Below are 27,198 nucleotides of genomic sequence, written 5' to 3'. Positions count from 1 at the left end.
AACCATTAAAAACACTTCCATACTCAAAGTTCTTCTTTTTTTGACAACAATTAGCAAAGCTGCGTTGAAACTTGATTGTGCATAATGACGGATGTGCATTGGTGGGTGCGCTGGAGTGTAAGTTACTAAGCATGCCAGTGAACAGTGTAATTAACATTAACAAGCGCCTCTGGAGAAGATAATACAGTCAATACATCATCTGTGTTAAATTGAATGGAAATTGCCCATCAGTTATAAATGTGATGACATTCATGACCCTATAACTCCTGCAGATGGCAGCAAAGTCCTTCCTGAGTAGCCACATGAGGTCTCTCGTCTTGCATGTGGACAGCATTTTGACTACATAAGAAAGTGGACACATTTGAAGCAGAAGTCTCTTTTTCCCCCACATTTTAATGAGGAATATGCTTTAATGCATCCGTCCTGTCAGGTAGATGGAGCAGATGCAAAACCGTTTTCATCCCATACCAACCCATGCAATATGATCCCCTACTGCTGCGTCGACATTAGTTTGTGCGTCAGTGTTCCTCAGCTGCTCATTGCAGCTTGTGATGGCTTCTTAGTGAATCAGTAGGCATGAGGCATGACGCCCGTGTGACACTTTTACTGTTCTGTCTGGAGTTGAAATGTCGCTACATGCCTTATTATAAAATGTGCTCATAAAGGCCTAATGGTGCGTCATGAATATTTCAAAGACTTGAATACCATACGGAAACGAGCTGTGAGGGGAAAAAATGCAACCTTAACAAGGCCCCTGCGTGACAGATAACCTCCATGGCTGACCTTTTTCCTGCTTCTTTTGACTCTTTTTTTAAATTTTTTTTTTTTTTTATAAACGCGACTTGATTGGATTGATTCGTCATTCGCGACAAAAAGAACTTGGCCACGGGGCTGCGGATAATCTAATTTATCGCTTTGCCATTTATTACACATTTCTGTGGCTTTTGGGTCCACTGTCACATCGATTCGCTGATTGCTTGCTTAGCTGGGTCCTAATGAGCTACTGTCTGAATCACTGCATAATCGTCGCCCTAATTCACTCCCTCGTCAACCCTAACGCTCGGCCTGCTGGCTCGCCACGACTAAAAAAAGAACGCAGTGAAACGCAGCGCAGTGAGTAGACAATGAGGATCATCGGCCTTGAGATAGGGTGGCACTCTCCGTGTATTAGCCTTCCTTGAATGGCATCTCTCCTGTGATGTAGTGGATTGTTGCTGCAGCTTGCGTAAGTCTTTACACTTTCCAAAAAAAAAGCAACAGGGATTTGCCATCAATTTCTTTTGCCTTTGTGACAAAGTGTACAACTTGCAAGTAAACAGATAGCGGGAGAGCCTCTCTCTCTGGAGGATGGATGAGAGAGCAAATATGAGGAGGTGAAGGTACACCCTTATCAGCTGCATGGCATGGCATTTATCTATCTTGAAGAAGGGCTTGAAGAAGGGCTTAAGGAAACGCCGGCATGTTTGTGAAGAGGCTGCTCGGTAAATATAGGAGGCGGCTAATCAGGCAATCTAATAACATCAAAATTGCACCATCTGTTTGCTTCATAGGTTTCTTAGCAGATTCTTCCAATAGGGGCTGCGGCGTAATTATGACTGATGCGCCGAGCCCTTGAGGCATCACAGTAAAGATATTTCATCGGATATTTGTGTATTTAACACACTCCGCTCAAGGGAGGTAATGATCAAGAAGCCAAATATCGAAGCCGACAAGGAAAGAGGATGAAAGTTTGAGAAGCTACAATGCAAGCTAAGTTGCTAAATGATTCAGGGATTGCTGGTTAAAGGCTCGCAGACATGCTTACTTAGCATATAACAGAGGTTTCCGTGAGCCACACGCATTATGCTAGCATTGCCATCATATTTGTTGGAAAGTCTACAGTAAAACATTCCACAAAAAAGATGTCATTACATTAGGGTGACGAGACATCCCGAATTTGTCGGGACAGTCGCGATTTGAGCCTTGAGTCCCCAATCTCGGCGGATTTATGCAGGTCCCATCCCGGTGTCCCAATTTTGCCAAGTGCAAAAAGCAGTTGTTCTTAATGCAATTTATGTCAGGAATGACATTTAAATCTAACAGCTACACCTTTTAACTATAGGACAGTCCCACTCTAATTGATAATATATTTATAAATAAAATTGACCATGAAATAGAGAGTGGACTTCTTATAAATGATACAAGTGATCATCTTCCTGTCTTTGTAATCTTACAAAACTATTTTGATTTAAAAAAAAAAAAAGCAAAGCTAACAACTCACATATCAGAAATAAGATTAATAACACAACATTCCATAGCTGCCCTTAAAGAGGACCTAGAAAATCAAAACTGGTCTGAGGTTTATGCAAATCAAGATCCCTATATTGCATATAATACTTTTCACTCTATCATAAGCACTTTATACGATAAACATTGTCCATTAATTAAAGTCACCAGGAAGTATAAAGGCCTAAATAACCCATGGATGACAAAGGGGATAGATTATATAAAATTGAGAACTGTTTATGCTGAAATTAAATATAAGACCTATAAAAATAAATGAGTAAATACTATAAGAGCAAGTAAGAAATAATATTATCATACACTATATGGAGAATAGAAGCAACAGATATGAAATATGGAAAATATTAAATCATGTAATTAATTCTAAATAATAGATCATCCAGAATATTTTTAAAAAGATAAAATATTGTTATTGATAAAATTACAGAAATAGTTAATGAATTTAATGAGTTCTTGGTCAATGTTGGTAATGACCTACTGAAAGAAATCCCTGAGCCAAGAAATAAATATAAAGTAGATAAATATATTAAAAATAACTCCGACACTATGTTTCTTAGTGCAGTAAATGAAACTGAAGTTTTAAATGTTGTAAAAACACTGGAAAATAAAAAGACCACTGATTGCTTTAATATCAACATGACATTAGTCAAAAGCATCAGCAAACATGTTGTACAACCATTCACATCAATTTGTAATTTGTCATTTAAAGCTGGTATCTTTCCATCAAAAATGAAAACCGCTAAAATCATTACTATTTTTAAAAACAGAGATAGACATGTATTCACTAACTTTAGACCAATATCACTTTTGCGATTTTAGAAAAACTTTGTTCACAATGACTGGACACTTTCATCAAGAAACACAAGCTCTTAAGTTCAAATCAATATGGATATAGAGAAAAATGATCAACCTCGATGGCAGTCATGGAACATGTAGAAGTTATAGCTACAAGTATAGAAAATAAAGAATTTACTATTGCGATTTTTATAGATTTAAAAAAAAGCATTTGATACTATAGATCATAGTATATTATTGAGAAAAAAATAGAGAGACATGGCATAAGAGGCTTAGCATATTAATGGATTAAAAGTTACCTAGATAACAGATCTCAGTATTTGCAGTTCAACAACATACAATCGCAACAATTGATGATGTCTCACGGCGTTCCCCAAGGGTTAGTGCTTGGCCCGAAGTTATTCAGATTATATATAAACAATATTTGCTGTGTTTCCAAAATACTTAAAAGTATTTTGTTTGTTGATGACGCAACTCTCTATTGTTCTGGAGAAAATCTGAAACAGCTTCTGATTAAAATGAATTAAAAGCATTAAAAAACAAATGATCACTACATTTAAACAAAACAAAGTTTATAATTTTTGGCACGAGACAGGTCAAGCACCAAGTCACAATTAGAGTAGATTCTAATTGAACTAGAAAGAGTGTATGAAAACAAATTTCTTGGTGTAGTTATCAATGAAAGATTAATCCCTTTTTAAGATTAGTCCCACATAGACAATGTTAAAAGGAAAGTGTCCAAAATTATAGGGATCCTTTACAAAACAGAGGATGTTTTGAATAAGAAGTCATTATATACGTCATATTGCTCATTATTCTTACCATATCTAACATTTTGTGTGGAAATATGGGAAAATGCTTACAAAACAAATACGTACCCTCTTTTCAAATGACAAAGAAGAGCAATAAGAATTATTAACCGATCAAAATAAACAGAACCAACAAATTCAATATTTATCAAATTAAACACAATGAAATGTTATGATCTAGTTGAGTTTAAAATTGCTCAAATAATGTACAAGGTACAACAACCTACTTTGCCACAATATCCAGCTGTTTGAAATCAGAGACAGTGACTATGATTTGAGGGTTACAAGTGTCTATAAAAAAATCTAAACACGAACAAATATTAAGCAAAGGTGTGTTACAATTATAGGTGTAAATTTGTGGGATAATTTTGGAATTAACCTGAAAAGGTGTAAATCACTGGTTGTGTTGATATTTAAATCAGGTCAGTACAAATGTAGAAAATAGAGTGCAATTAAAAATGTATGTGTAAGCCTTTGTGCTGATTTACATATCTGTAAAAATGTTTGCTTATCAACTAAATGTACAATACTGTTGGCATATCGATGCACGTATAAGTGCAGCTCCTTATGTGTAAGCTTGTTTGTTGTTGTGAGGGGGTAGGACTTGATACGTTCTTTTTTTACTTTTTCCTACTCCCTCTCATGTAAGCTGTGCTTAATGATGATTAAGTATGTTGAAAAAAGCACACACACATTTCTTTTAAATATTTTTATTTTAATTGCAGTATTTCTGTTGCTGGTTTATATGTTCAATAAACAAACAAAATAAAATGTCAAAGTGACTTTAACATTAGTGAGCCTTTCTTTCCATTCCTTTGGTAAAGTTTAGTCATTGCTTGAATGCATACAACTTTATAGTAGAATTTTTGAGGCTCATAGTTAAAGTTTTTCTTTTCATTTCTGTACTTTTCTAATTCTAATTCTTCTTAAGTGGTTCACATCTTCTGGTGTAGATTCTGCAGTTTTGTTCATAAAGTCTTCTGCAAAGATAATATCAATGTAGTCTGAAGAGGCAAAACCAAAATCTGAAACTAAGTATTGACATTTTTAATATGATGGGATACACCTGGGCACTACTCTCAGTCCAATGCTTTTTCTCATATGAAAAGTGGGTGTCGTCAAACAACACTAGCTAGTTTATCATATTCCAGATATAAAATCCTGGAAATAAATTTCTCATTTTCATCTTTTGATGTCAATCTAGAGCAGAAGTAATAACTAAATAAATAAATTAAATTAAATCAAGAATTACCCTCTCTGTTCCAATACGTTTGAAGAGGTGTGTAATTTAATCCTTAGTGGTGATGCCGATTAGAATTATTTATTTTGTCTTCTCTTTCCAGAGTGACAAGTCTAAGTAAATCCAATTGCCACATAAAATCTCAGGCAAACAGTTTTTCAGACAACATTTCTTTAATACAAAGTCAACATATCTACATACACAGTGGCTTAAAACCAATCATGTTTCAGTTAGATGTAACAGTTTGAAAGTGACAGCACTTGGCCCTCATACAAATGAAAACTAGTTTGAAGTTCTTGATCATTCTGTCAGTATGTAACGGATAATGCTTGATTCTTTTGTTAGTGTCTTCATTTCTGTTCATCCCACCCCCCCGCAGATACTCTGTGGCATGTTCCAATGATTGTGGCAGGTGTTGAAACAAGAGTCAGAAGTTCTATTGCACAAGCTTCCAAAAACCTCTACAGTTAGAGTTTTGGCATGGGCGCTCCCTTCAGTTCCAGCACGACGATTTTTGTTCTTGATGAAACATTTCCAGCTGTTCTAACGTCATGCTGGGAATGTGACTTTGCAGCAAGTTTTTGGTTGTCTCGGTTTTGTCTTTGTTGGTTTCACTCTGCTCCTGATTTCTTTCTGCATCCCATACAAAAAAATCAACAACTCAACAATGCTGCACATAGAATGTCTAAAAACGCTTGTCACATTGCAACCAAACAGTATGTGGTTTGTTTGTATGCACCCGGCAACAGAACATTAACTGAAATTTGCGGTCTGATGAGCACAATTGCCTTCTTTTATGCCCTAATTGAGGTGTGAGACCAGGTGCTTCCAGTTTTGACTGAGAAGGGAAAATAAAAATCAGAAAAATAAACAAATGGTACCTGTTGAAGGCAAGGGAGCAGGATTGGAGAAAGCTCTTTCCCAGATAGGAAAATTAAACCAATATCAAGTTGGCCATAAGCAACACCTTGCCCTGTTCCAATGCATTGTTTAAGCTCTTGAGGGGTCAAATGATTTACAAATACATATAATCTATATATTTGTTTATTTACATGTAGATTTGCCACGTTATGTTGGAAATAATATGTAAGTAAATAAAAAAAAGAAAAAGAAAAGCCAAACAAAATTAAGTACAAAGTACATAAATGTAAAAACAAAACAAAAAAAACAGTACAGTATGTCCAAATTTGCCTGATTTGAATAACAACAAAAATATAATTTTGGATTTGTTAGATATTATGTGGGCAGGTTTCTCCTCAGCTGCATCCGGTTAATAGAAAATACTAATGTCTACAAAATGAATAATAATGCACAATTCTATTTAAAATGATTCAACAATGCATATCCTCATCGGCACCAGGATGAGGATCCAAACGGGGCAAAGAAACGTTTGTTTGAAAGACACGCAATGTTCTTGGCTTTAAAAAATTAAAAGAGGAAGTCATCATATTTCTAAGCACTGGGCTGGTAAGGCGACACAACAAAAAATAGGAACAATTCATTCTAAAATGGATATATTTTTATAGTCTGCATTTAAATATATATGAATGTGTGAGCGTGCAGTATATATGTACATATATGCGCACGTACACACAGACATGTTATACTGAAGATTTCTACAGTGAAAAAATAGAATGTCTTTCAACATAATATGAACAAATAAGCACTTCTCTTTTGCCATTTTGTTTTTTATAAAATGCAATACAACATCTCTGTTAAAAAAGAAAAGAAAAAAGTTAGCTATGTAATGCAAAATAAATCATTGTAATACAACACTGATGTTTTCATAATGTTACAATAACAATAAGGCTTTTTTGGAAATACAAAAAGATGACACACAGTCAAGTCCATCGCTCTGGTGGTTTTGTGCGCATCTTTCAGGAACCTTTCACAGAATCCAAAGAAGCGCAAACCAAAGCGTTGATACCTCAAAATAAAAGTCCGCTGAGCTGATCTTCAGGAGTCACATTTAAATTAGTGCGTCAAATCCAACCTGCAGTTTTTTGGCGGGGACTTTTTTCAAGTTCTTTTTTTTTTTTTTTTTTAAGGATGTGCAAGTTACTTGTACCGAAGATTTTGCTCGTAGCAATGAGCACTAACAAGCTCTGCTTTTGTCACCCACAGAGTAACAAGGGTTCAAAGTAAATAGCTTTTTAATCCTATAAATGAGCGTACAGTGGATTTTAAGAGGAAATGTTTCAAACACCTGGTTCGGTAATTGATATAGGCCCAATTTTTGTGTGTCTTTTGAAATGAAACCTACTTTAGAGTCACACGTACATGAAATAAGCAGCATGTTTGGTTTAATAAGAAACTAAGAAAAAAAAATACTGAAGTATTGATGATGAGCATTTGTCACTGTACACAATGATAGGCTTTGTGGCCCAACTTTGTCTGGTATATCCATTTGTCTGCTAAATCCATTTTCTAACGGATTGCAACTCCAAAGCTTGTAAAAAAAAAAAGAAGTGAAAAAATAAAAATGGGTCACAGACGACCAAGCCACTGCTTCTTTTTACAGGCACAGCTTCCCACAGTTCTCTAGTGACTCGCAGAAGAGGTTTCCATCTGAAGCTATTTGGTCTTGACAACTTCCCTTCTGATCATGTGATGTCATACTTTCTTCTTGCTCATCATTAGTATGTCTGTTTAACGTTTGAGAGAGTGAGCCACCCGTTCAGCCAACCACAATTTGGTCATTTCTCAGAATATTACTCGCAAAACACGTTGGAAAAAAAGGGGGGGGGGGGGAAGATACTTGCAACTTCCTTCACAAAATCTCGAGAGAAAGCCACTCCATCCCCTTGAAATTTGCCTTGTACTTCATCTGTTGTGTGACATTTCCGTGAATGTTTACAATGTCTGTATGGAAACACTTGAGGTAAGGTAAGAAGTCAGACACTTGGATCGCCCCCACAGCTTGAGTCGATGCTTCTTTCTGGGTTCGGCTCCTGATGGCGGTGTTCTTTTCTTGACTGCGGAGTCTGAGCTAACTTGGCCGGATTGAATTTATTCTGGTTGGTGTCTAAAATTCTGCTATCTTGGTTGAATGTGTGTGAATGAAGAGTGGTGTTATTGTTGTGACACCACTGTTTTTCAAAATTCAAGTTTCTATGGCTCAGGAGACTGTTGAGGGGGTGACAGGACTCATGGGGGAAAGAAATGGCTTTTACGTTGCATAGTGATCAAAGCTTCCTAAGTACTCCAGAGCGGCGTGATAGCAGAACTGGTACTCATCCTGTCGAAGAAAAGCATACACAGAGGGAGAAACAAAAGACATCAGAAATATAATCTCGACAGTACTTTGAAAAAAGCTTTGATCGCCATGTCATAAAAAAGCAAACGTTTTTAATGCAGATTAGCCCATGACAGGAAAGACATTTAATGCTAATAGCTAGGTAGAGTTTTTTTTAGAAGTAACAGATGGCCCGATATTTAATGCTAACAGCTAATATTAGCTAGTAGCTAATGTTTTTCAAAACTACCAGATGGCCCAACATTTAATGCTAACAGCTAACGTTAGCTAATAGCTAATGTTTTTCCAAAACTACCAGATGGCCCGACATTTAATGCTAATAGCAAAAGTGAGCTTTTTTTTTTTTTTAAGTACCAGATTTACCGGCTTTAATGGGACAGTCCCGAATTTGAGCTTTGTGTCCAGAGTTCTCGTGGATATATCCCCAGCCCCAATTTGTAAATTTTTTAGTGTAGTCAGAAAGACAGTTGTTTGGGCCATGTGTATGTCAATCACACAGTTGTCAAGCGATCCATAAAATTAATCAATTAAAAATGAATTTAACTTAAAATTAACGTTTGTGTTCTCTATCTCATCGGCATCTAAACACTAACAGGCGTGTTTTCCTCATACCAGAACTACTTCCTGCTTCCATGTCTAAGAATCATGGGAAAGGTAGTCCTGCTAGCCTGATAGAGCTTTTCTTGCAACATATTTCCAATGTTACAATGCGGAACTGGCCCAAGGTAAACGGCACAGCCATCTTTCAATAACTGCCTGGACTGAACTGTCAACCAAGATAGCATTTAGCATCATCTATTCTAAAGCAATAACACAACCACCGGTCACCAGATTGACTAGCGATGCTATTTGGTATTAATAATTCCTGGCTTTTCCGCAAAATTGTAGAATCCCCGTTTTTTATTTTGAAAATCTAGTCCCCCTTTAAAAGTAGAAACTTTGTAGAGGTCATTTAATAGCTACTTCCACTCAACTTTAATTAAATGTAGCTGCCCTCAAACAAAGTTGAGGACATTCATGCGCATTCTGTTCAGAGGCAGGTGGTCAGCAGGTCCCAGGTGGGCCGGCGCTCTGTTAACCTGCCGCAACGCAGGCGGCGTTTGAAGCCAGTAAGTGCTGTCTAAAGATAGGTACCCGGTGTCAGGGCAGCGAGGCATCAAGGACCGCTTGAAACCAACTGCACTTCCTGTTTAATGAGATGCCGTCAAACTGCCTCTGGAACACGCGGTTTTATCCCCCACTGCTTCGGAGGGCTGAATATGAGGTGCTGGCATGTCCAGGTTGTTTAATTAGACTCCCCACAGAGGGCATAACCCTTCATATTGCATATTACAATTCCATTCATTAATAATTTGTTTAATTCCAACCGTCTGTTGAATGTCCAATAACGAACTTTAAACTGAAGAAAAAAGAAGCAAAAGTGACATAGTAGCTAAATCATCTAAACTAATTAAGTCTGTTTAAGCACGGACACTTAATTTTAAACATTCATGGTAGCACTGATGTTATCAAGACAGCACAGTGTAATGGATAGTGCAGCAATATCATAGATCACTAAAATAGGTCATACTGAGTTGCCATGGTAATGAAGAAAAAAATGCTAGTATTACAAGGCAGTGAACGCTTCGTGTACAATGAATCTCGAGCTGTCATCTTAATTACAAGTAATGACAGATTTGGGGGAACAGAAGCAAATAATCAAAATCGAAAAATATAGAATACACAAAACCTCTGTGAGGACATTGGTGGGGTGTTATTTGTGTCTATAGCAATAGATGTAGCTGATTACTGAATTTGAAGAAGATAAAGGCAGTTCATATCTTTATGCAAATTTGGATTTGATAACTTTTCAGTGATTGCAACTTGTGTAACGTGCATGACCAATTTCTTTATTTTTTTTGGTTTGAAGTCACATTCTGATCAATTCATATGAGGCCATTAACGTTCCAAATGACAACTGTTAAAGTACCGTAAAATCCAATGTTTAATATGCACCTGGGTATAATATGCCCCCCAATAAAATCCCCCTTAAAAAGCAGTTTTTCTCTGTACTTGTGTAAAATACGCTCCTCTGATTTGCTGGCATCCTTTATTAAACTGGCCAACATTTTTTTTAATGAGTGCCAAAGACATTTTAATGATTTGAGTAATTCTGGGCTGCTGAATCCGAAAATGACATCCATTTCTTGGCTCTAGTAAGTTTTAGAGAGATTGATGTTTTTGGCAATTAATTGGTTGATAATTCATTTGGGGATATCAAAAATGCGTGTCGTTTATTCTCTCATAAACGTGAAACAAAATTGTTGTTTATGGCTAATTTTGCCTTTTTTTTTGTGTGTGTGTGTGCTTATTTTCACATGAAACATGATAACAACTGCTTTCCTTCAAAACAGTGCAACAAAAATGAAAGACAGATACGGCCTCAAAGTTGTAGCAGAAATAGAATACCAATGTTAAAATTTACATATTTTTAGCACATTTGTTCAACAAAAAGATCGAATATCCGAAAAACTAAATAGAGCCAATTCGGAAAAAACAATGTCATTTTTTGATTCAAGGTTACAAACATGCTCTTTTCCCATACCGTCATTCAAAGAATTTTTTAAATCAAGTTTTACAAAATAGTGAATGACCAACTGGTTTTCATTTTTACAGTAGATGATGACATTTGTCTTTCTTAAATGTCAACTTTGTTCATCTGCATACTATTTTCCTTTTTAGAAACATTAGTAAGTGAGATTTTAGATATCTTTCACCACAGATTTTGTTCTATGATTGAGACGAAGTGATGTCAGGATGACGGCAGCAATTTTGTCGGTTTAAACAGCACATTTGAGTGAGCCTGGTTTGTTAAAAAGTGCTCAGCAAGAACGGCAACTGTGTCAGGCTGTCAGCAGCAAAGTCTGCAGTCATTTTAGTTGATTAAACTGCCTTTGAAAAATTATTTGATGGATCTCGCTGTCTTGCTTGCTTAGCGGCTAGCTAGCAACTAGCCGTTAATGCTGGAGATGCTAACGCTAGAGTCAAGGCTTAATGCTGGCAAAAGGCCCCGTATAATACAATGCCAGAGTAAATAAGTATTTTTTTAGCATCCTTAATTAGTGATTAAATTTGTTTCGACCTCTGTGGCAACAGTTTGTGAGACGCCGCAACCACACAAAAATAAGTTAGTGGTTACGCCGCGACATGCTGCCGGGAACAACTTCAAAATAAAAGCGTTATAAGGCATGGATGTTCAGAGTATACAAGTGAATTTGTAAAGATTTAATTTTGAATTTGGCCTCACCACGTTGGCTGCGTGTTCCGCCCGTCATGGATAGCGTAAACAATCGTTGCTGCTTCTAGCATTTTTTCTCACGGTGTACACGTGAACAAAATTGTGAAATGATTTAATGATTTAATTGTAAATTAATTTGAAACATTAGATATTAAAGACCATTTTATATGGGGAAAAAAAGAGCGTCTTATTCACGAGATTTTATGGTACATTGTATTGATGTCTTAAAAGCTGGTAAAGACTGGATTTATGTGTGTGTGTGTGTGTGTGTGTATGTGAGAGACATCTGACCTCAGTTTGGACCATTGCTGGCCTCTGCGTCCGGAGCATCTTCACTGTCTGGAAGATGTCAACTACACCTTCGTAACGCATTCGCTCCAGGACGATGCTCAGGGTGATGAAGACGCCAGTCCTGCCCACACCAGCACTACAAAACACAACACCCAAGTAAATCCATAAAGCATAAATAACATGTACGTACTTGTACGCAAAATTAGGGCTTCTTGCAAATAAAATAAAATCATCCTTTGGCTGCCATCAAGTAGCAAGGTCACAGTAATGATGTCAAGGATGTAACCAATCGAATGGTCAGATAAATAACAAAAACATCTTGACATCTTTCTGGTGGCAGCTGCTTGTCCAGAAATACAGTCCTGAGTCTTAACTGGAATCCGTAAATACTTCAAAGCTGCCTCTCTAAGCTGCTTTGCTGTGAAATAACTTCCACTCCACCAATGGAACAATAATTGATATGACAACAATTTTATTTGAGCTTCCTCCAAATGCTAAAGCTATTTTGTTGACTGATCAACGGAAGCGATGGCCGAAGTGCTTGTGGGTATGTCTGTGTGCGTTAGAGAACAAAATAATAATAAAAAACCTTTATGATATCAAACACAGTTGTTCTTTGCTGACCCATCTATCTGGCAGCCACCCATGAACATCCTCCCCGACTTTTCATTCCTGCCGTATCACTCAGGCCACCCAAATCCGCTTCCAGGGAGTCGATCACAGCTTTGTCACATGGACTCAAACTCCTCTTTCGAGTGCGCCTCTCTCACCAGTAGCATCCGCTCTCCAAATATGAAAGGGTGGACCAACCGTGGCCGACTGAGAGGATTTGGAGTCTCCCATTCACGCCACGTAATCAGGCAATTAATGACAAAACGCACAAAGGTTTGTTAGATAGTGGCTGAGAAAAAGAGTGGAGGCGGGGGAGAAGTGGAGGGCTTGGAGCGAACGGAATAAAGGAGAGCGGGGAGAATGAATGGATCGAAATGAAATGAGGGAGTAGAGCAGAGGATTAGGAAGTAGAAATTGGGATGACAGATGAGGAAGGCACCGACTAAGGGAAAAGGACAAAGCCTTCAACCAAGAGATGACAAAGGTGGCTGCAAAGAAACCAATCTTGGTATCAAACATTGAATGACACGTACTCTTTAAGTCAATAGAAAAGATAGGTTGTTTTAAGAGGAAAACATAAAAAGCAGGTGCATGAAAAATAACTCGCTTATTAATTAAAACTCATTCACTGCCATTAACGAGTAATCTTGTCAATTAGTTTTTTTTCATCTGATTCTGATTCAAACTTTACTGATACACAACCAACAGTAGATGACATCATTGCCCCATTTTAGATATGAGATCAACACAGAAACTCAGGGCGCTAACTAGCAAACTGCCAGGCTTCCCGTTCTGTTTCCCTCTGTTATAAATGTTGTATTTCTAGGACAGGTAGTGACCGTGAAGACCAATTCCTTGTGTGTTTTTACATACTCGGCCAATAAATGTGATTCTGAAAATGGCGGTGAAAGGAAGATGTCTATCTTACCAAACCAAAGATTTTCCAAGAACATGAAGGGAATTGTTAGGGAGTTGCTTTTCACCCACTCCGCATATTATTTTACCATTGGAATGACCTTGTGCAGAGCATCTCTTCCCAGTGTTAAAAAAGTGGAAAATCTATTTTTCAAGAGCGAATGATTTTTTCCTTGGCCCAACTCTTCACACGGCTAAAAGTAGTGTTGTGTAATTCTGCTTATAAAACCAATGAAAACATAAGCTTCAAAGCAAGAAATACTACTATCAATAATAGTATAGAAAATTGTAGGCCCATTAACTCATTCACTGCCATTGACGACTATCGACGTCAAAAATTCATTTGAACTATTTCTATTAGTTTCACTTCTTTTCCCTACTTTTTTTAACAAGAGTATACATTTATAACATTTTTTTGAGTGTGACAACCTAGAATTTTTTTTATTATACATTTAGAACGGATATAAAATTTGTGATTAATAGTGAGTTAACTATTGAAGTCATGCGATTAATTACAATTAAAAAATTTAATCGCCCCGAATTTTTTAATAATCTTTTCTTTTTTTATTATGGGCATCAGGCGATTAATCTTTTTAAATTGTAATTAATCACATGACTTCACTAATTAACTCAAGATTAATCACAAATTTTATATATGTTATAAATGTATACTCTTGTTAAAAAAAGTAGGGAAAAAAAGTGAAACTAATAGAAATACTTCAAATTATTTTTTTTACATCTATAGCCGTCAATGGCAGTGAATGAGTGAAAGTGGTTATGGATTTTTCTTAGAATTACATTCATTAGCCCGTCACAGACAAAGCTTCCAAATCTCAGCATGCCCTTTGATTGCTGGTGACATCAGCTTCCTAACATAGGGAAAGGTGATGTTACGCTTGATGATGTCATTGCACTTGTGTGACACAAATGTGGAAAAAAACCAAGCTCCACAGCCTCGTCTAGAAAAGTAAAACATATTTATGTGACAGCAAAAAAATGAGTCATATTGTTAATGCGTTTGATCATCACTTTGAAGCTGTCCTAAACCAGCGCTCACAAGAATTTAAGTGGCGGATGGCGGTTCTTCAATTATTGTAAACGTTCATGTTTTGTACATTAAATAATCTGCGATACTCCACGTCCCTCCCTCTTCCATTAAAAAAAATAAAAATCATCAGAAGATGTGAAATGCCCATTTTGTAGTTACAAACGCTAAGACATGGATCCTTCTCAAGGCCTATCTCTAAATATGAATAATCTGAGCTCTGGATCAAACCACAAGCAAATATCATTTTCTCCCCAAGTCCAGCATGGCAAGTTAATGATGTAGGTTACCTTGGAATCTACACCGCAGGTATTAGAATCCATCATGGATCATAAAAACAAAAAGAATGGCTGTTTTATTTCATGTTCTCTCTCCTCTTTGCAAATGCCAAGCTGCATCTCAGCCTTATCAATTATGAACGAAATGGGCCTGTGGAGGTTTCAGAGCATTACCATGGCAAAAAGAGAGGGAGTATAATACTTGGTGGATGGTGGTGCTGTGAGGACTACACCACAGGAGGCAGTAGGTGATTTCATAACCGTGTTGGTTACAAAAAGTGACTGTCTTTGGATTTCAGTTTGTCATGAAATGCTGTTTTTTTTCTCTCTCTTCAATAGAAAATCTTAAGAATTTAGAATTATATATATATTTTTTATAACAACTGTTAATCTAAGTTTCATAGTATTTAAAAAAAATATATTTTATTTTATTTTGATAAGCAATGTAGGAGTGCTCCCACCTGCAGTGGACAGAGATTGGTCCATCCTGTCCAAACTGCTCCTTGGTTTTATGCACCTGGCCAATAAAGTCAATGAAGCCTTCGCCAGATTTTGGAACACCTTGCTCTGGCCAGTCGGTAAACTGGAACTGCCTTACTGTCCTGGATTGGCCATCCTGCAGAAACATGGTAGAAGGGAAGAAAGAGTGTGTATTACCAACATAACAGTAAACACACACATAGTAAAACAACAATAAAAATCTTTGAAGCGTAGACTTCTTATCTTATATATCATAATATCTTAACTTGGTTATTAATGTGGTTCACCGTGGACAGAAAAACCTACTCTATTAAAGGATAAATAAACCTTAACCCATAATGGTATTTTCCAATAGTGTATAATTTGTCAAAACAAAACACAGAGCAATACTGAAAGTGCTGTCTAATGAAGTTTATCCTCCTTTCCGCAATTGCCTCAATTTTCTCTCCTGCTGGTTTTGTTGGTGAGTAGTGTGAGACGGCTCCTACTTGAAGATAATCAATAGTGCAATGGCATGACACGCGTTTCGTCCCGGACAGCGTGTAGAATAGTATAATCCTCTGAGGCGATCAATAGTGCAATTTGATGAGTATTGGGGGAGGGTTTGGAGGATTAAGACGCAAGACTAGATAGATGACTAGTTTAGCAGGATGTGGGATTGGATGATGAAAATAGAAATTGAAAACTGACACGTTGTCTAGGCTGGCTGGACAAAAAGTCTATTTAACCCTATAAAGCCTGAACTATGAAATATATGAGAAAAAAATCTGATTCTTTGTAAATAGAGTATTTATTGGTCCTTTTTATTTTTTATTTGTATTTTTTTTTATCAACTTTTACATATGACTTTTGGTTTGTGTCATACTTGATACATCCGGTCACAATGCTTTAAATGGTGCTTTCCACTTTAGAAGGCCCTCAAAGCGCTTTACATTCGAACTACTCATTCAACTACTGATGACACAGCATCAGGAGCAACTGGGCGTTCAGTATCTTGCTCAAGGATACTTCGACGTGGCCACAATGGATTGAGATCGAACCCACAACCTCTGGGTTGGGAGACGACCGCTCTACCACTGAGCCCCGCCGCCCTATCAAAAATCTAATAATGAACAGACATATCAAAACATATTAGTATTTCCAAAAATAAAATTTCTCACTTTCCTTTCTCAATTGTTGCAATCTTGCAAGGTCGCTGAAAAAGCCATCAGCTGGGTGATACTGCCCTCTAATGGATTATCCGTGCAATGTCAGATCATATACATCAGGGTTTTAATGGGGAAACAAATATTATGCTCATGAAATACAGGGCTCAAAATGTTGTATTTAATATGATATAGGGTTAAGTAATGTGATGTGGGACTGAGCCTTATAGACTTAGTAAACTTGGCCTAGAATAATATAATTGAGTCCAATACAACATTTATTTTATTAATTTTTTTAATCTTAGCTGCTGGTGTTTCCAACAACGTTCATGCCACAATGGACTCTCACATGTAGCGATTCTAACAAAGTAATCTCCGTACACTAACTGGTTTTGTACATGTCACGTTTGTCTCCGATTTTTGGAAGGTTAGCATGTTTCTTTTCTTTTCACTCTTTGTCTTTCATCTGCAAAGCATTACGCCTCAGTAGAAGGATTAAAAATAAAACGGGAGGCAAAGACAACACAATGTGCCCCATGCTCAGTAAGGGGAGGAAAGGGGGAAAAAAAAAGGAAATTTGAACACACAACCTGAGGGCTCACGCTGCGTGTCAAATTGTGTGATTAAATACGTGACTGGCCCGCTAGATGCGAGTGGTGAGGCATGCACGCGATGCTATTACTTTGCAAAGGAATGTGCGCAAGCATACCGGTACTCTCATTTAATCAAACACAAATGGAAGCACATAGGCAACACTATATAGGGTTCATTCTAATTTATTCCCACTAGCGCCAATGTTTTTCGGAAATCAAACAACCTACACACATTTCTATCACATAGGCGTCTACAATTAAAGCACTTTTCTACAATTCCCACAGACCAAATCCTCTTGAAAAAAAGAACTTTCACTCTCAGTTTCAAGCTCCCTCCACGTTGATTTGTCTATAACATTGATGATGTGAATCCATGTTCGGTTGCTGCTGCCGCTGCTCTTCTCATATAATTCAAGGCCATATACTGAACACTCTATTTTATTTTATTTTTTTATAAATACAACGATGATAAAAAAATATTTTCATTATCAGTTTTAAGATTAGAAAGTAACTATTACTCAAAAATAAATAATAAAAAATTACATTAATGACAAATCTAATGTGATACTTCTCTCGGTGAAGTAATCTGATTACAGTTACTTCGCATAGTAAATGATCACTACTTGTTACTGCATATATTGTGTATTATCCGTGTTAGCAAAGTAGATCACAAGCATCTCACTGACATATGTACATTGAACAAAACAAATAATTAACAATATTAAAATAAAATAAAATACAAGAAGAGAAAATCAAAACAAGTAGCCCATTTATGTTAAGTAAAATCCATAAAAACTTATATTAAAAAATACTCAAGTACTCAAGTAAAAAAGGGTTGTCTTTATTGTACTTTATCGAATCTTTATTGTTAAATGTCCCCGTTAAAAATGCACTTCCAATTTAGTAGTGGCAGAGCCGGATGTTAATATTATTTTAAGTGGGGTTGTTGGCCTCTGTTGAATTAAAAGTAACTTCTTATCCAAATCATTTACTTTTAAAACCAAACAATCCACAAAGTAACTACATTACTTTTATATTATCCCACATTATCAAAATTGCCTCTGTCAACTAGGTTTGTTCATCAGTAAAAAATAAAAAATAAAAAAAATAAAAAAAAAAATATATATAAATAAATTATATATATAATTAGCTTTTCTTTACTTTCTATCTTTAGATTTCAAGAATCTCTTCTGTAGCATCATTATTCATGGATATGAATAAAAATAATTGAATGGTTGAACGCGATTAGCAGACCAGCTGACACTGCGAGGGGTGTATGATGTGTAACATGCTCGGTTACCAACAGGAAAACATTTAACTAACTAGCTGTCCCACAGCTTGGGAAATCATTGCCTATGTCCACCTAGTTGGAGAACAGAAGCAGTTTTACATCAATGCTGCAATTCTGCTGCCGTTTCTCAGATAATTGGGCCAAAAATAAACCCAGCAAATGTATTCCCAACAACAGGCCCCCTTCTCTCTTATGTGTTTGCTGCTTACTGTCCCTAAAAAAAAGTTGTTTCAAATAATAAAAGCTGGTGACATTGATCTTCATTCGTGGTTCAGATCATCTTACCCTGGCGTCTGTGACCTTGAACTCTCGTAGGATGTACTGAGGCATGTTGTACTCAGCCATGGGGTCCACCACAAAGTATTGATATCTCGCAGAGCGCTCCGCTGGCCAATACTGGTGACACTTTTCCTGTATTAGCAAATGAAGATCGCGGTTTAATTCAATGTCTTGATCATACCGATGATTCGACGGTTCGAGTGTGTGAGTTAATGTCATACCCTTCCCATCTCTCTCAGTTTGGTCAACATGACTACAATGGTGGAGTTGTTCTCCCAGAGCATTCTCCAGAAGTCCTCTGTAGTTTCTGCCAGAGGGCCTTGTGTGGCAATGTAGGCTTTCTGTTGCCTGCATTAGAAGTACAGTTACGTCATGTTATATATTACAAATAACATATCGTATATCCTACTGAAAATAATTCACTGGAACATTTTATGCTCAAACACTTAGAAAGGTACAGTAAAAATGCCCTGACAACATATCTAATTACCTGTATCCATCAATAAAGCTGGAATTAATGTAGTCTGATCCTTCCAGGCCTCTGATTGGCTGCAGGCAGACACGCGTGGTCTCGTAGGGCATGATGTTGACCAGGCGATTCTTGAACTTGTTGCACGGAAGGTTAGCACTGATGAAGCGTGATGTGTGGGCTTTGGAGTTGGCCAAACGCTGCCAAGACAAAAATGGAAGAATACATTGATAAATGTTAAAAAAAAAAGTGGGTAAAAAAACAACAGAGAGAAAATGAGAAGAGAAAGATCTGAGATGAAGGAAGAGGAAGACGAAAGTAGAGCGATGATCTGAGACAGAAAAGAACTCGAGAGAAAAGGACAGCAAGCGTCGGTAGAGGACAGATAAAGATAATCTAGATGAGATGTTTGTTTGCCACCCGTGCATCTGACCACCAATCTGATTGTTGATTGGTGCGGTCCGAATGGGTCACTACTTATTAAGTATGCATTGCGCAGAAAGTAATTCAATGTTTATCCTCTTTTGTAAATCATGGGAGTCCAGGGGGGGGGGGTCGATATCAATTGTGGGGATCTATGCCAAACACAAACACACATAAACAAGCTTGTACATAAAGAATGAAGGAAACAGCAAAACTCTCTGAAAAGTGGGTCACTCTCTCCCTTTGATAATGTTGCAATGTATGCACACAAAAAAAAAAAGCTTTGCAGAGGGATATTCAAAGGATAAAAATGATTCAGCAATTATCCATTGAATGAATACATTGAATATTTTTTAACAAAAAGGTTACAGCGTGTGGCTTTGTAATGGTAATGGAAACAAAATTGTCCCACTTCATTTTTGCCCTTGCTGGTGTAAAAATCAAAATTCACCAAGTGATGTTACCTGTGTACCTCCACCGCTTACTTAGCAGTCACAGTGTCCACTCACTGGTGAGTTTTCCCTTCTCCTCTGTGCTATCTGATGTTATTGAAACCTTGACTTTTTTAAAACCATGGTAAATTGTCAAACCGGTAATTGGTCCATGCCTAATTCCCATTTGCATTCATCACGAATTTCTATTTTATGTTGGCCACTTTTGTTTTCCACACTTGCATATTGTCACCCTCTTAAAATAATTGCCTAAATCCCAAATTTTTTTTTGCCTTAATTATCTCACAATTTTTTGTAACATGGCCCTGGTTGATCTCTTATACTCTGCTGACACCTGATGGCCATTTTTTGTAATAACTACCATTGCTTCAACCATTCTCTTCAGTTCAAAGGCTGCATCAAAGCCTTCTTTCTGTATGCTCTAGCATAAAAAAAAAAACATTTAAAAAAACAACGGTATAAATACGTCTTTGGGAGCATGGTAATATTTAAAATAGAACATTATTTATACATTTTTTGGAGCAAATAAGTTAAGAAGGAATTGATATGTGCCCTTTACGTTTCAAATGGCTCATCCAAATGTCTTTAAATGCCCACGGCTAGTTCAAACCAACATACACACACACACACACAAATTATAACAGTACTTCAGGTGTGCTAATGAAATTTCTGTGATGTGTTCCCGTCAAAATACCTTAAAGCATCAAGTTGATACAAACAGATTTTGAGGGGGAGGTTTTGTATCACAGTAAGAAGTCAGAGAGGTGCCAGCCACACTATAAATGCTATCACTGACAGAAGAAAAACACTTTAGACTGGAGCATTTCTTCCCCAATTCCCCTTTTAGGCGAACACCTATTCAGTTGGATTTCAGTCAGGCCTTCCTGCTCCTGCCATCCCTTCATCCCTCCTGCTTCGGCCTTGCCTTTGATCAGCGCTCCACAAGGGACCTGGATGGACTGGAGGTGGCCTGGCAGCACTACAGAGGCCCTCGGCTATATCACCCAACACTACAGTGGGTACGTGAAAAAGATCCAACGCTGGCCAAACATTCCAGAGCGGAGAAGCATTAACAGTACCTCTAAAACCAGCACGCCAATTCCTTTCCATTTATAGCACAGAAGACTACAAATGCTGTCATGTTCATCCTTGTTACCTAACAAGGATTAATGAAAGTAGGGCTAACTTTTGGAGAATAGTTGTTGAAACAAATACATACAGGAAATATTGTACAAGGTCATTTTGGATGTATGCTTCCAATCCTGTGCAACTACCTGCATTTAAGTCACTCATTTTCCCTTTTTAATAGTCCGCTACCAACCTAAACCTTACATACTATAGAATAATAGCAACAACTCCATCTTTAATCTTGGTTTGAGCCTTCTTCCTTTTTTTTTTCTTTCATTCGGTAATTTTGCCAATTTGACATGTCATAATCATTGCTCTCTCTCTCTTTTTTTTTTTTTTTTTTACAATTTTTTTTAATATATAGATTTTTTATTAATTTTTATTTTGTATGTGGGTGAGTGTGTGTATGTGTGCGAGCGTGCATTCATTAGTTCACCTAAAACCTATAAAAATCCCATACCGTTCACCTAAACCGAACACTTCAGAACCCAGCCAGAGCCGTGAGGCCGTCAGGAGACCCGAGGAAGGACCAAAGAAAAGATAGGAAAGTAAAATCCAGCACCGGCTTCTTCTGAACACCAGACTAAATGCGGTTGTCTCTTTGTTCATCATCCATAGCCATCACCCTCAATAAAATGTACAACCTCCAACCTCCTTCACATCAACCTCTCTTACTTAATATAGACTTTAGAGTGAACATTATTATTCCCTGTTCAACTCCTGACACCAGCTCAGCATTATCATCTGTTACTCACACGGTGATTCCATCACTACCGTGCCTCACTAAGTGGAAACACACCAGCACGGTTATTATTTCTTGGCGGGGTGCCATGTTGATGAATGGCGAATGGGAAGATGACTAACTTGAGCATTGCTCTTAAGTGAACATGTCATATGGATGTACAGTATGTAATACAAAGTCAGTAGTTAAGAATGAGCAAGTTGATGCTTAAGACGTAACTGACTTTTTGGCTTCCAAACAAGTGTTGACTCGACAAAAACATTCTAAAATTCTGAGAAACCTCAAAATTATCCAAGCAATTGAAATAAAGACATAATGACAAAAGTACTTTTTTAAAGAACTAATGCTCCAAAGAATGTAGTGTCCTTTTATAAAAGTCCTTTAAGCTTTTGTATAGAAATGGGCAAGTACCAATACCAAACAAATACCTGGCCTTATTTCAATGTATCGGTACTCGCGACGGTGACCGCTTTACTATCAGGAACTAGAAATTACAAATCAAAAGCATAGAAAATTTCCATAAATTTTATGCAACTTTAAAGGAAAACACCTCGCTGGGATATATAGATCTTTCTTTAAAATTCTGCCATTATTTTTGGGGGGCACATTTTTTTAAAATTTCTTTTATAACCAAAAGACTAATGGTATCAACTATCAGTACTTAGTATCGGTCTGAAAAAAAGTGTTATCGAACATCCCTACTTTTGTGCCAAGTTTGGCACTGAATTACAGACAGACTTGCAAATACAACGAGAAAAAAGGCACCCGTTCTCCTTATTGTTTTATTCACTGCCATCTGAGCGATGGCATTGCCCCACTCCCTCCGCTTGCTTAAAATAGATCAAAAAGTTCTACAAGCTATTAAATTTTCTAACAGCTGGCAACGAGGAGGATTTCCATGCAGCTTGGCCAGCTTGTTTGTGTGTAGATGCAAAATAACAAGGCCTTTTGTATCGCTCTATCTATGGTAACATTTGCACGGGTCCATCTGGAATCATATAGTGTGAAATGTATAGCAAGTAAACAAGGCTGGCAAAATCCCTTTTAAAAAGAAGCGTATAGCAATTTAAGTGTCTTAATTTGAACTACTATAGGCCATCAATTTACAGTATTACACATTTGAGCAGCCTCTTGTCTCTGGCCAAATTTAGTTTGTCTGAAACGCACTTGTCGGGTTCTCATCATGCCTGCCAGTCCTGAACCAGGGCCGGATTTTCTGTATTAAGATACAGATGGACATCTTGGTGCTTTCGTTTTATTAAGAGTGAGTTACGCCACAATTTGTGAATGTATTGTACATGTTTGAGCTAACGTGCCAGCTTGCACTAATGTTCGAGCTTTTGCAAAAGCCGGTATCATTTCTGAGGAGCCGCACGGTAACGAGACTGACTCTGGCAATACTACAATGAGGAACTTGCCCAGCTGTTCGTTTCAGATACAGAAGATGAGGACTTTGAGGGATTTGTGGATGAGGATTGATCAAAAGTAACGTGAGTACATTGTTAAATACTACAACCGAACTCAATGTTTACGTTGTTAAATACTTCAATAACACTGCCTTTTTAAAAACATACTATAGCATGCATGCTATAGTATGTATTAGCGTGAAAACATGCTACCGCATGTTTTAAGCTAGCCTAAGTTTTACCATGCCTGCGCCCAAAAGTACGGCGCGCCTTATGTATGTGTTAAATACAGAAATAGCACCCGTTACTGAGACTGCGCCTTTTAAAACGGTGTGCCGTAAAATTTATAGCACTCCATTCATCAGCAAATATCATGCTTCAGGTCAAATCCTTGTACCTTGAACTCAAGCTCCATGCCAGTGACATGCTCGCCGCTTTCCACCTGGGCCAGCTTCTGGATGTAAGAGTAGAGGCTGCGGGCCGCCACCTCAGTGTTGCCACAGGCCACCGCCTCTAGCAACGCGTCGTGAATGAAGCTGTACTGGTCTTCTGTCTGCACCATGTAGTTCCGCTGTGAGCGCATCAGTGTCACGTGGCCGTAAATGTCAACAGTCTTCTCGTGCTTGATGCGCTCCAGCATGGCGTCGATGACAATGAAGCAACCCGTTCGACCAACACCAGCACTATAGAGAGAAGAAAAAAAAAGATCAAATTGAATTTCCTTTTTTGTCTTATGCTAGTCAGGCACTATAATCGGGGGTGTCAAACTCATTTTAATTCAGGGGCCACTTTTACGATTTAAGTGGGCAGACCAGTATGCCTGTGGCCTACTACGCTATAAAAAACAACAGATTAAAAATATTCCTGTTGTTTTTTTAGTACATTTAAATATTCCCATTTATTGTCATTTAAGTGGTTGTCAGTTCCCCCTCCAGTGGACAATGAAATAACAGTTATTTTGGTGAAAAACTCCAGTGTGTGTTCTGTCCTCACGGGCCAGATTGGACCCTCTGATTGTCTGGTCCTGGCCCGTTGGCCCTATGTTTGACACCCCAGCTATAGACATAATTTTAGTGAATAACGTCACATCTGTAATCCAGCAACTTTTATTTACCACAGTACAACACTACACTGCAACAACAACAGGTGACAATATAAATGATTGTATGATCATTATTAGTATTAAATCTTAGGGGTCTTTAATTGTAATTAATCGCATGACTTTAATAGTTAACTCACAATTAATCGCACATTTTATAGCTGTTGTAAATGTACAATAAAAAGTTTTCATACTCTTGTTAACATAAAAGTGGGAACAATGTTAAACTAATAGAAATATGGCTGCAACTTTTAGTCATTGATACAGCAATTTCTATAGCTATTAATACAACAGCTGCTCCATTTGGAGTATATTAAGCACGAGAAACAACACACAGCAGGATATAGCACAAAGTGAACTGAAAATAATAAACTGTTAAATTATTACTTTCAGTTGCTATTTTACTTTGTTCATCAAGGCATCATTTTTGACACAGATAATGTTCTGGATTTGATCAGAGTACTTAATATTGTGTGCTTTGAGTCTATACTGATAGTGACGGGCTTCACAAAAAAAAAAGCATTAAAAACAATAACGTAGACCGTACATGGAGAGCGTAACACAAGCTGTCATTTCAGTTTCATAGTGTCACGCTTTGGACTGATTGGGGTCTTCTTATCTTGACAAAAAGGACGGCTTTGAATAAGCCTTTTTGAGAACTATAATTTGGTAAAGGCTACAGGGCAAAAAAAGAGGAAGAAACATGAAAAATGGGATCGGATTAGGGTGAGTCTTTTTGACGGCGTAGAAACAAGAGACAGACATGGAGAGAATGGGAGCAGAATAAAAGTGGTGCTTTGAAGGGGAAGATGATGTGATCACTGGAGAGAGAAAAGATCTGTAACTGCTAAGAGAGAGTGAGAATGCTTTTCTATGTGTATTATTTAAGGCAGAATACTCCATACAAGAGGAGGAGATAAGCAATTTTGTTTACTGGCAAAGTGCAGAACGTAATAATGGCAACATTTTACTATATGTTGGTTTCAGTTTATATCTGGTTCTAAATTTCATTGCGCTTTTTCACCTTAAAAGGCCCTCAATGCTTACTTACTAATACTTTTTATTGGATTTAATTCATTTGGTCAGTTAAAGGGGAAGTCAACCCCAAAATATTGCATTTGTGGAATTTAATTAAGCCGCAAAATCCACCCATTTTGATCCATCTCAGGGGACGGACGTTTTTCCACTTGCTGTCGACTGACAATCACATCACAGTGCCAAAGGGCTCAGGTAATGACCAATCACGGATCAGCTTCACAAAACAGGTGAGCCGTGATTGGTTGTTATCTGAGCCCTGAGCAACTGTGATGCCATTATCAGTCGACAGCAAGTGGCCATTGACAAAATGGCTGCCCTCCGAGATGGATAAAAATGGGGCGATTTTGCTTCATAACTAATATTCCACAAATGTAATATTACACATGTTTAGACTAGTGAGGCTGGATAGAACATTATTGTTAAGAACATTTTGGGGTTGACTTCCCTTTTAACTAACCAAATGAATTAAATCCAACAAAAAGTATGCTCAGTATGTTCATATTTATTTGTTTTCATCCACAAAAACAAACAAAATGATTTTCCTTTGTGATTCTGATTAAAAAACAACAACAACAAAAACAAAAACATTTGAATGTTTGTCTTTGGATACAATTGTCATGGTGCAAATATATTTGTATCATGATTTTTTTTTTGTTATGCTAGCACACTATCACATTTTTGAAGGTATATAATGAATTTACTTTATATTGTTTGTATATAAATAGAGTTCTCCCTGCTCAACCAAGTGTGAAATATGTAAACATAAACAAAGAGCAAATATATATTTTAAAATGATTTCATAGAATGAAGCTGACAACACAAATTAACTTGAATTTCATATTAGGAAAAAAAACAGTCAATTTTATATTCAAATTACCTAAGGAACAAACACCCTAGTAAACTGAATTACTAATAGTTACTGATCCAGACCTGCAGTGGGCGATGATGGGTCCAGCATCAGGCGGGTTGCAGGTCTTAACCCGACGGAGGAAGGCCAAGAAAGGTGTCGGGTATTCTGGCACGCCGTGGTCAGGCCACGCTGTGAACTGGAACTGGCGAACCTCACGTTTCTCACTGGATCCATTCTAAACAGAACAAAGACAGCGGTGTTCAACAGGGCGGGATACTTTCCCATTTCTCCTTTCATTGATTTAGCTTCTTTAACTAACAATGACTTTGTTGGTTCACAGATTTTCAACATTCATTTGTTTCTTAGAGTTACAATAAAAGGGTGAGTGTTTCATGTTTTTTGGCAAGACACGACTGTTTTTAACACATGAAAAAAGGGATCCAGAGAAAGATACTTTGCGTAGCATGAGAGAAGAGAAATCCCTTCATCGTTCTGTCCTCCCCTCTTCTCGTCTAGTCTAATGGAGATACTGTTTGCATTTCAATGCAGTCTTTCTGCTTTCCTGACAGTTTTTTTTCTCTTGCTGAATAAATGAATAAATGAGTGAGGTAATTAAAAGCAAACTGGCCTAGTTCCTATTTTTAAGGCTTTCTCTTTGGACACTCCCTGATTTTGTTGCTGGGGCTGCCTGCAAAAACGACAAGCCATCGGCCGCTACTTGCGAGCAGATATTTTTGCATCCCTGCTGGAAAATTTTTTTCTCACCAAGCTACGGGGTGAAATGAGTTCAAATTCTATGCAATACGTCTTTGCAAAGATCCAATTAAAGCAAGGTCACTCCTGTGTGATAATGTGTGTGTGACAGTGTAAGTACTAGCACTTGTGAAGTTGACTTTAATTAAAATCAAATTTGATCTCTCTTTTTGCCTTTTTTGCCATTTCAAGTGCATTTTAGTAGGAAATGTGAGAGGGTTCAAATACGCATGAGTGTGTGGTCTTATT

General features: G+C 37.4%; 1 protein-coding gene across 12 annotated transcripts in view; it reads right to left on the bottom strand.

Annotated features, from left to right (window-relative positions):
* Positions 1-4,581: 4,581 nt before the first annotated feature.
* ptprsa (protein tyrosine phosphatase receptor type Sa) overlaps positions 4,582-27,198 on the bottom strand; it is a 233,580-nt gene continuing 210,963 nt past the window's right edge. For all 12 annotated transcript variants that reach the window (XM_077584858.1, XM_077584850.1, XM_077584855.1 and 9 more), the window contains 8 exons: positions 26,277-26,431; positions 23,607-23,892; positions 19,080-19,258; positions 18,811-18,937; positions 18,596-18,721; positions 15,263-15,417; positions 11,952-12,087; positions 4,582-8,365 (listed from right to left, as the gene is read on the bottom strand). In XM_077584858.1, the coding sequence (XP_077440984.1) occupies positions 8,297-8,365; positions 11,952-12,087; positions 15,263-15,417; positions 18,596-18,721; positions 18,811-18,937; positions 19,080-19,258; positions 23,607-23,892; positions 26,277-26,431 (1,233 nt within the window). In that variant the 3' untranslated portion in view covers positions 4,582-8,296. The remainder of the gene's footprint in view (positions 8,366-11,951; positions 12,088-15,262; positions 15,418-18,595; positions 18,722-18,810; positions 18,938-19,079; positions 19,259-23,606; positions 23,893-26,276; positions 26,432-27,198) is intronic.

Source organism: Vanacampus margaritifer, chromosome 13 (assembly GCF_051991255.1).
Source record: "Vanacampus margaritifer isolate UIUO_Vmar chromosome 13, RoL_Vmar_1.0, whole genome shotgun sequence".
NCBI lineage: Eukaryota > Metazoa > Chordata > Actinopteri > Syngnathiformes > Syngnathidae > Vanacampus > Vanacampus margaritifer.
Note: the sequence above shows the minus strand (reverse complement) of the source record. Positions and strands in the feature narration are given on the sequence as shown.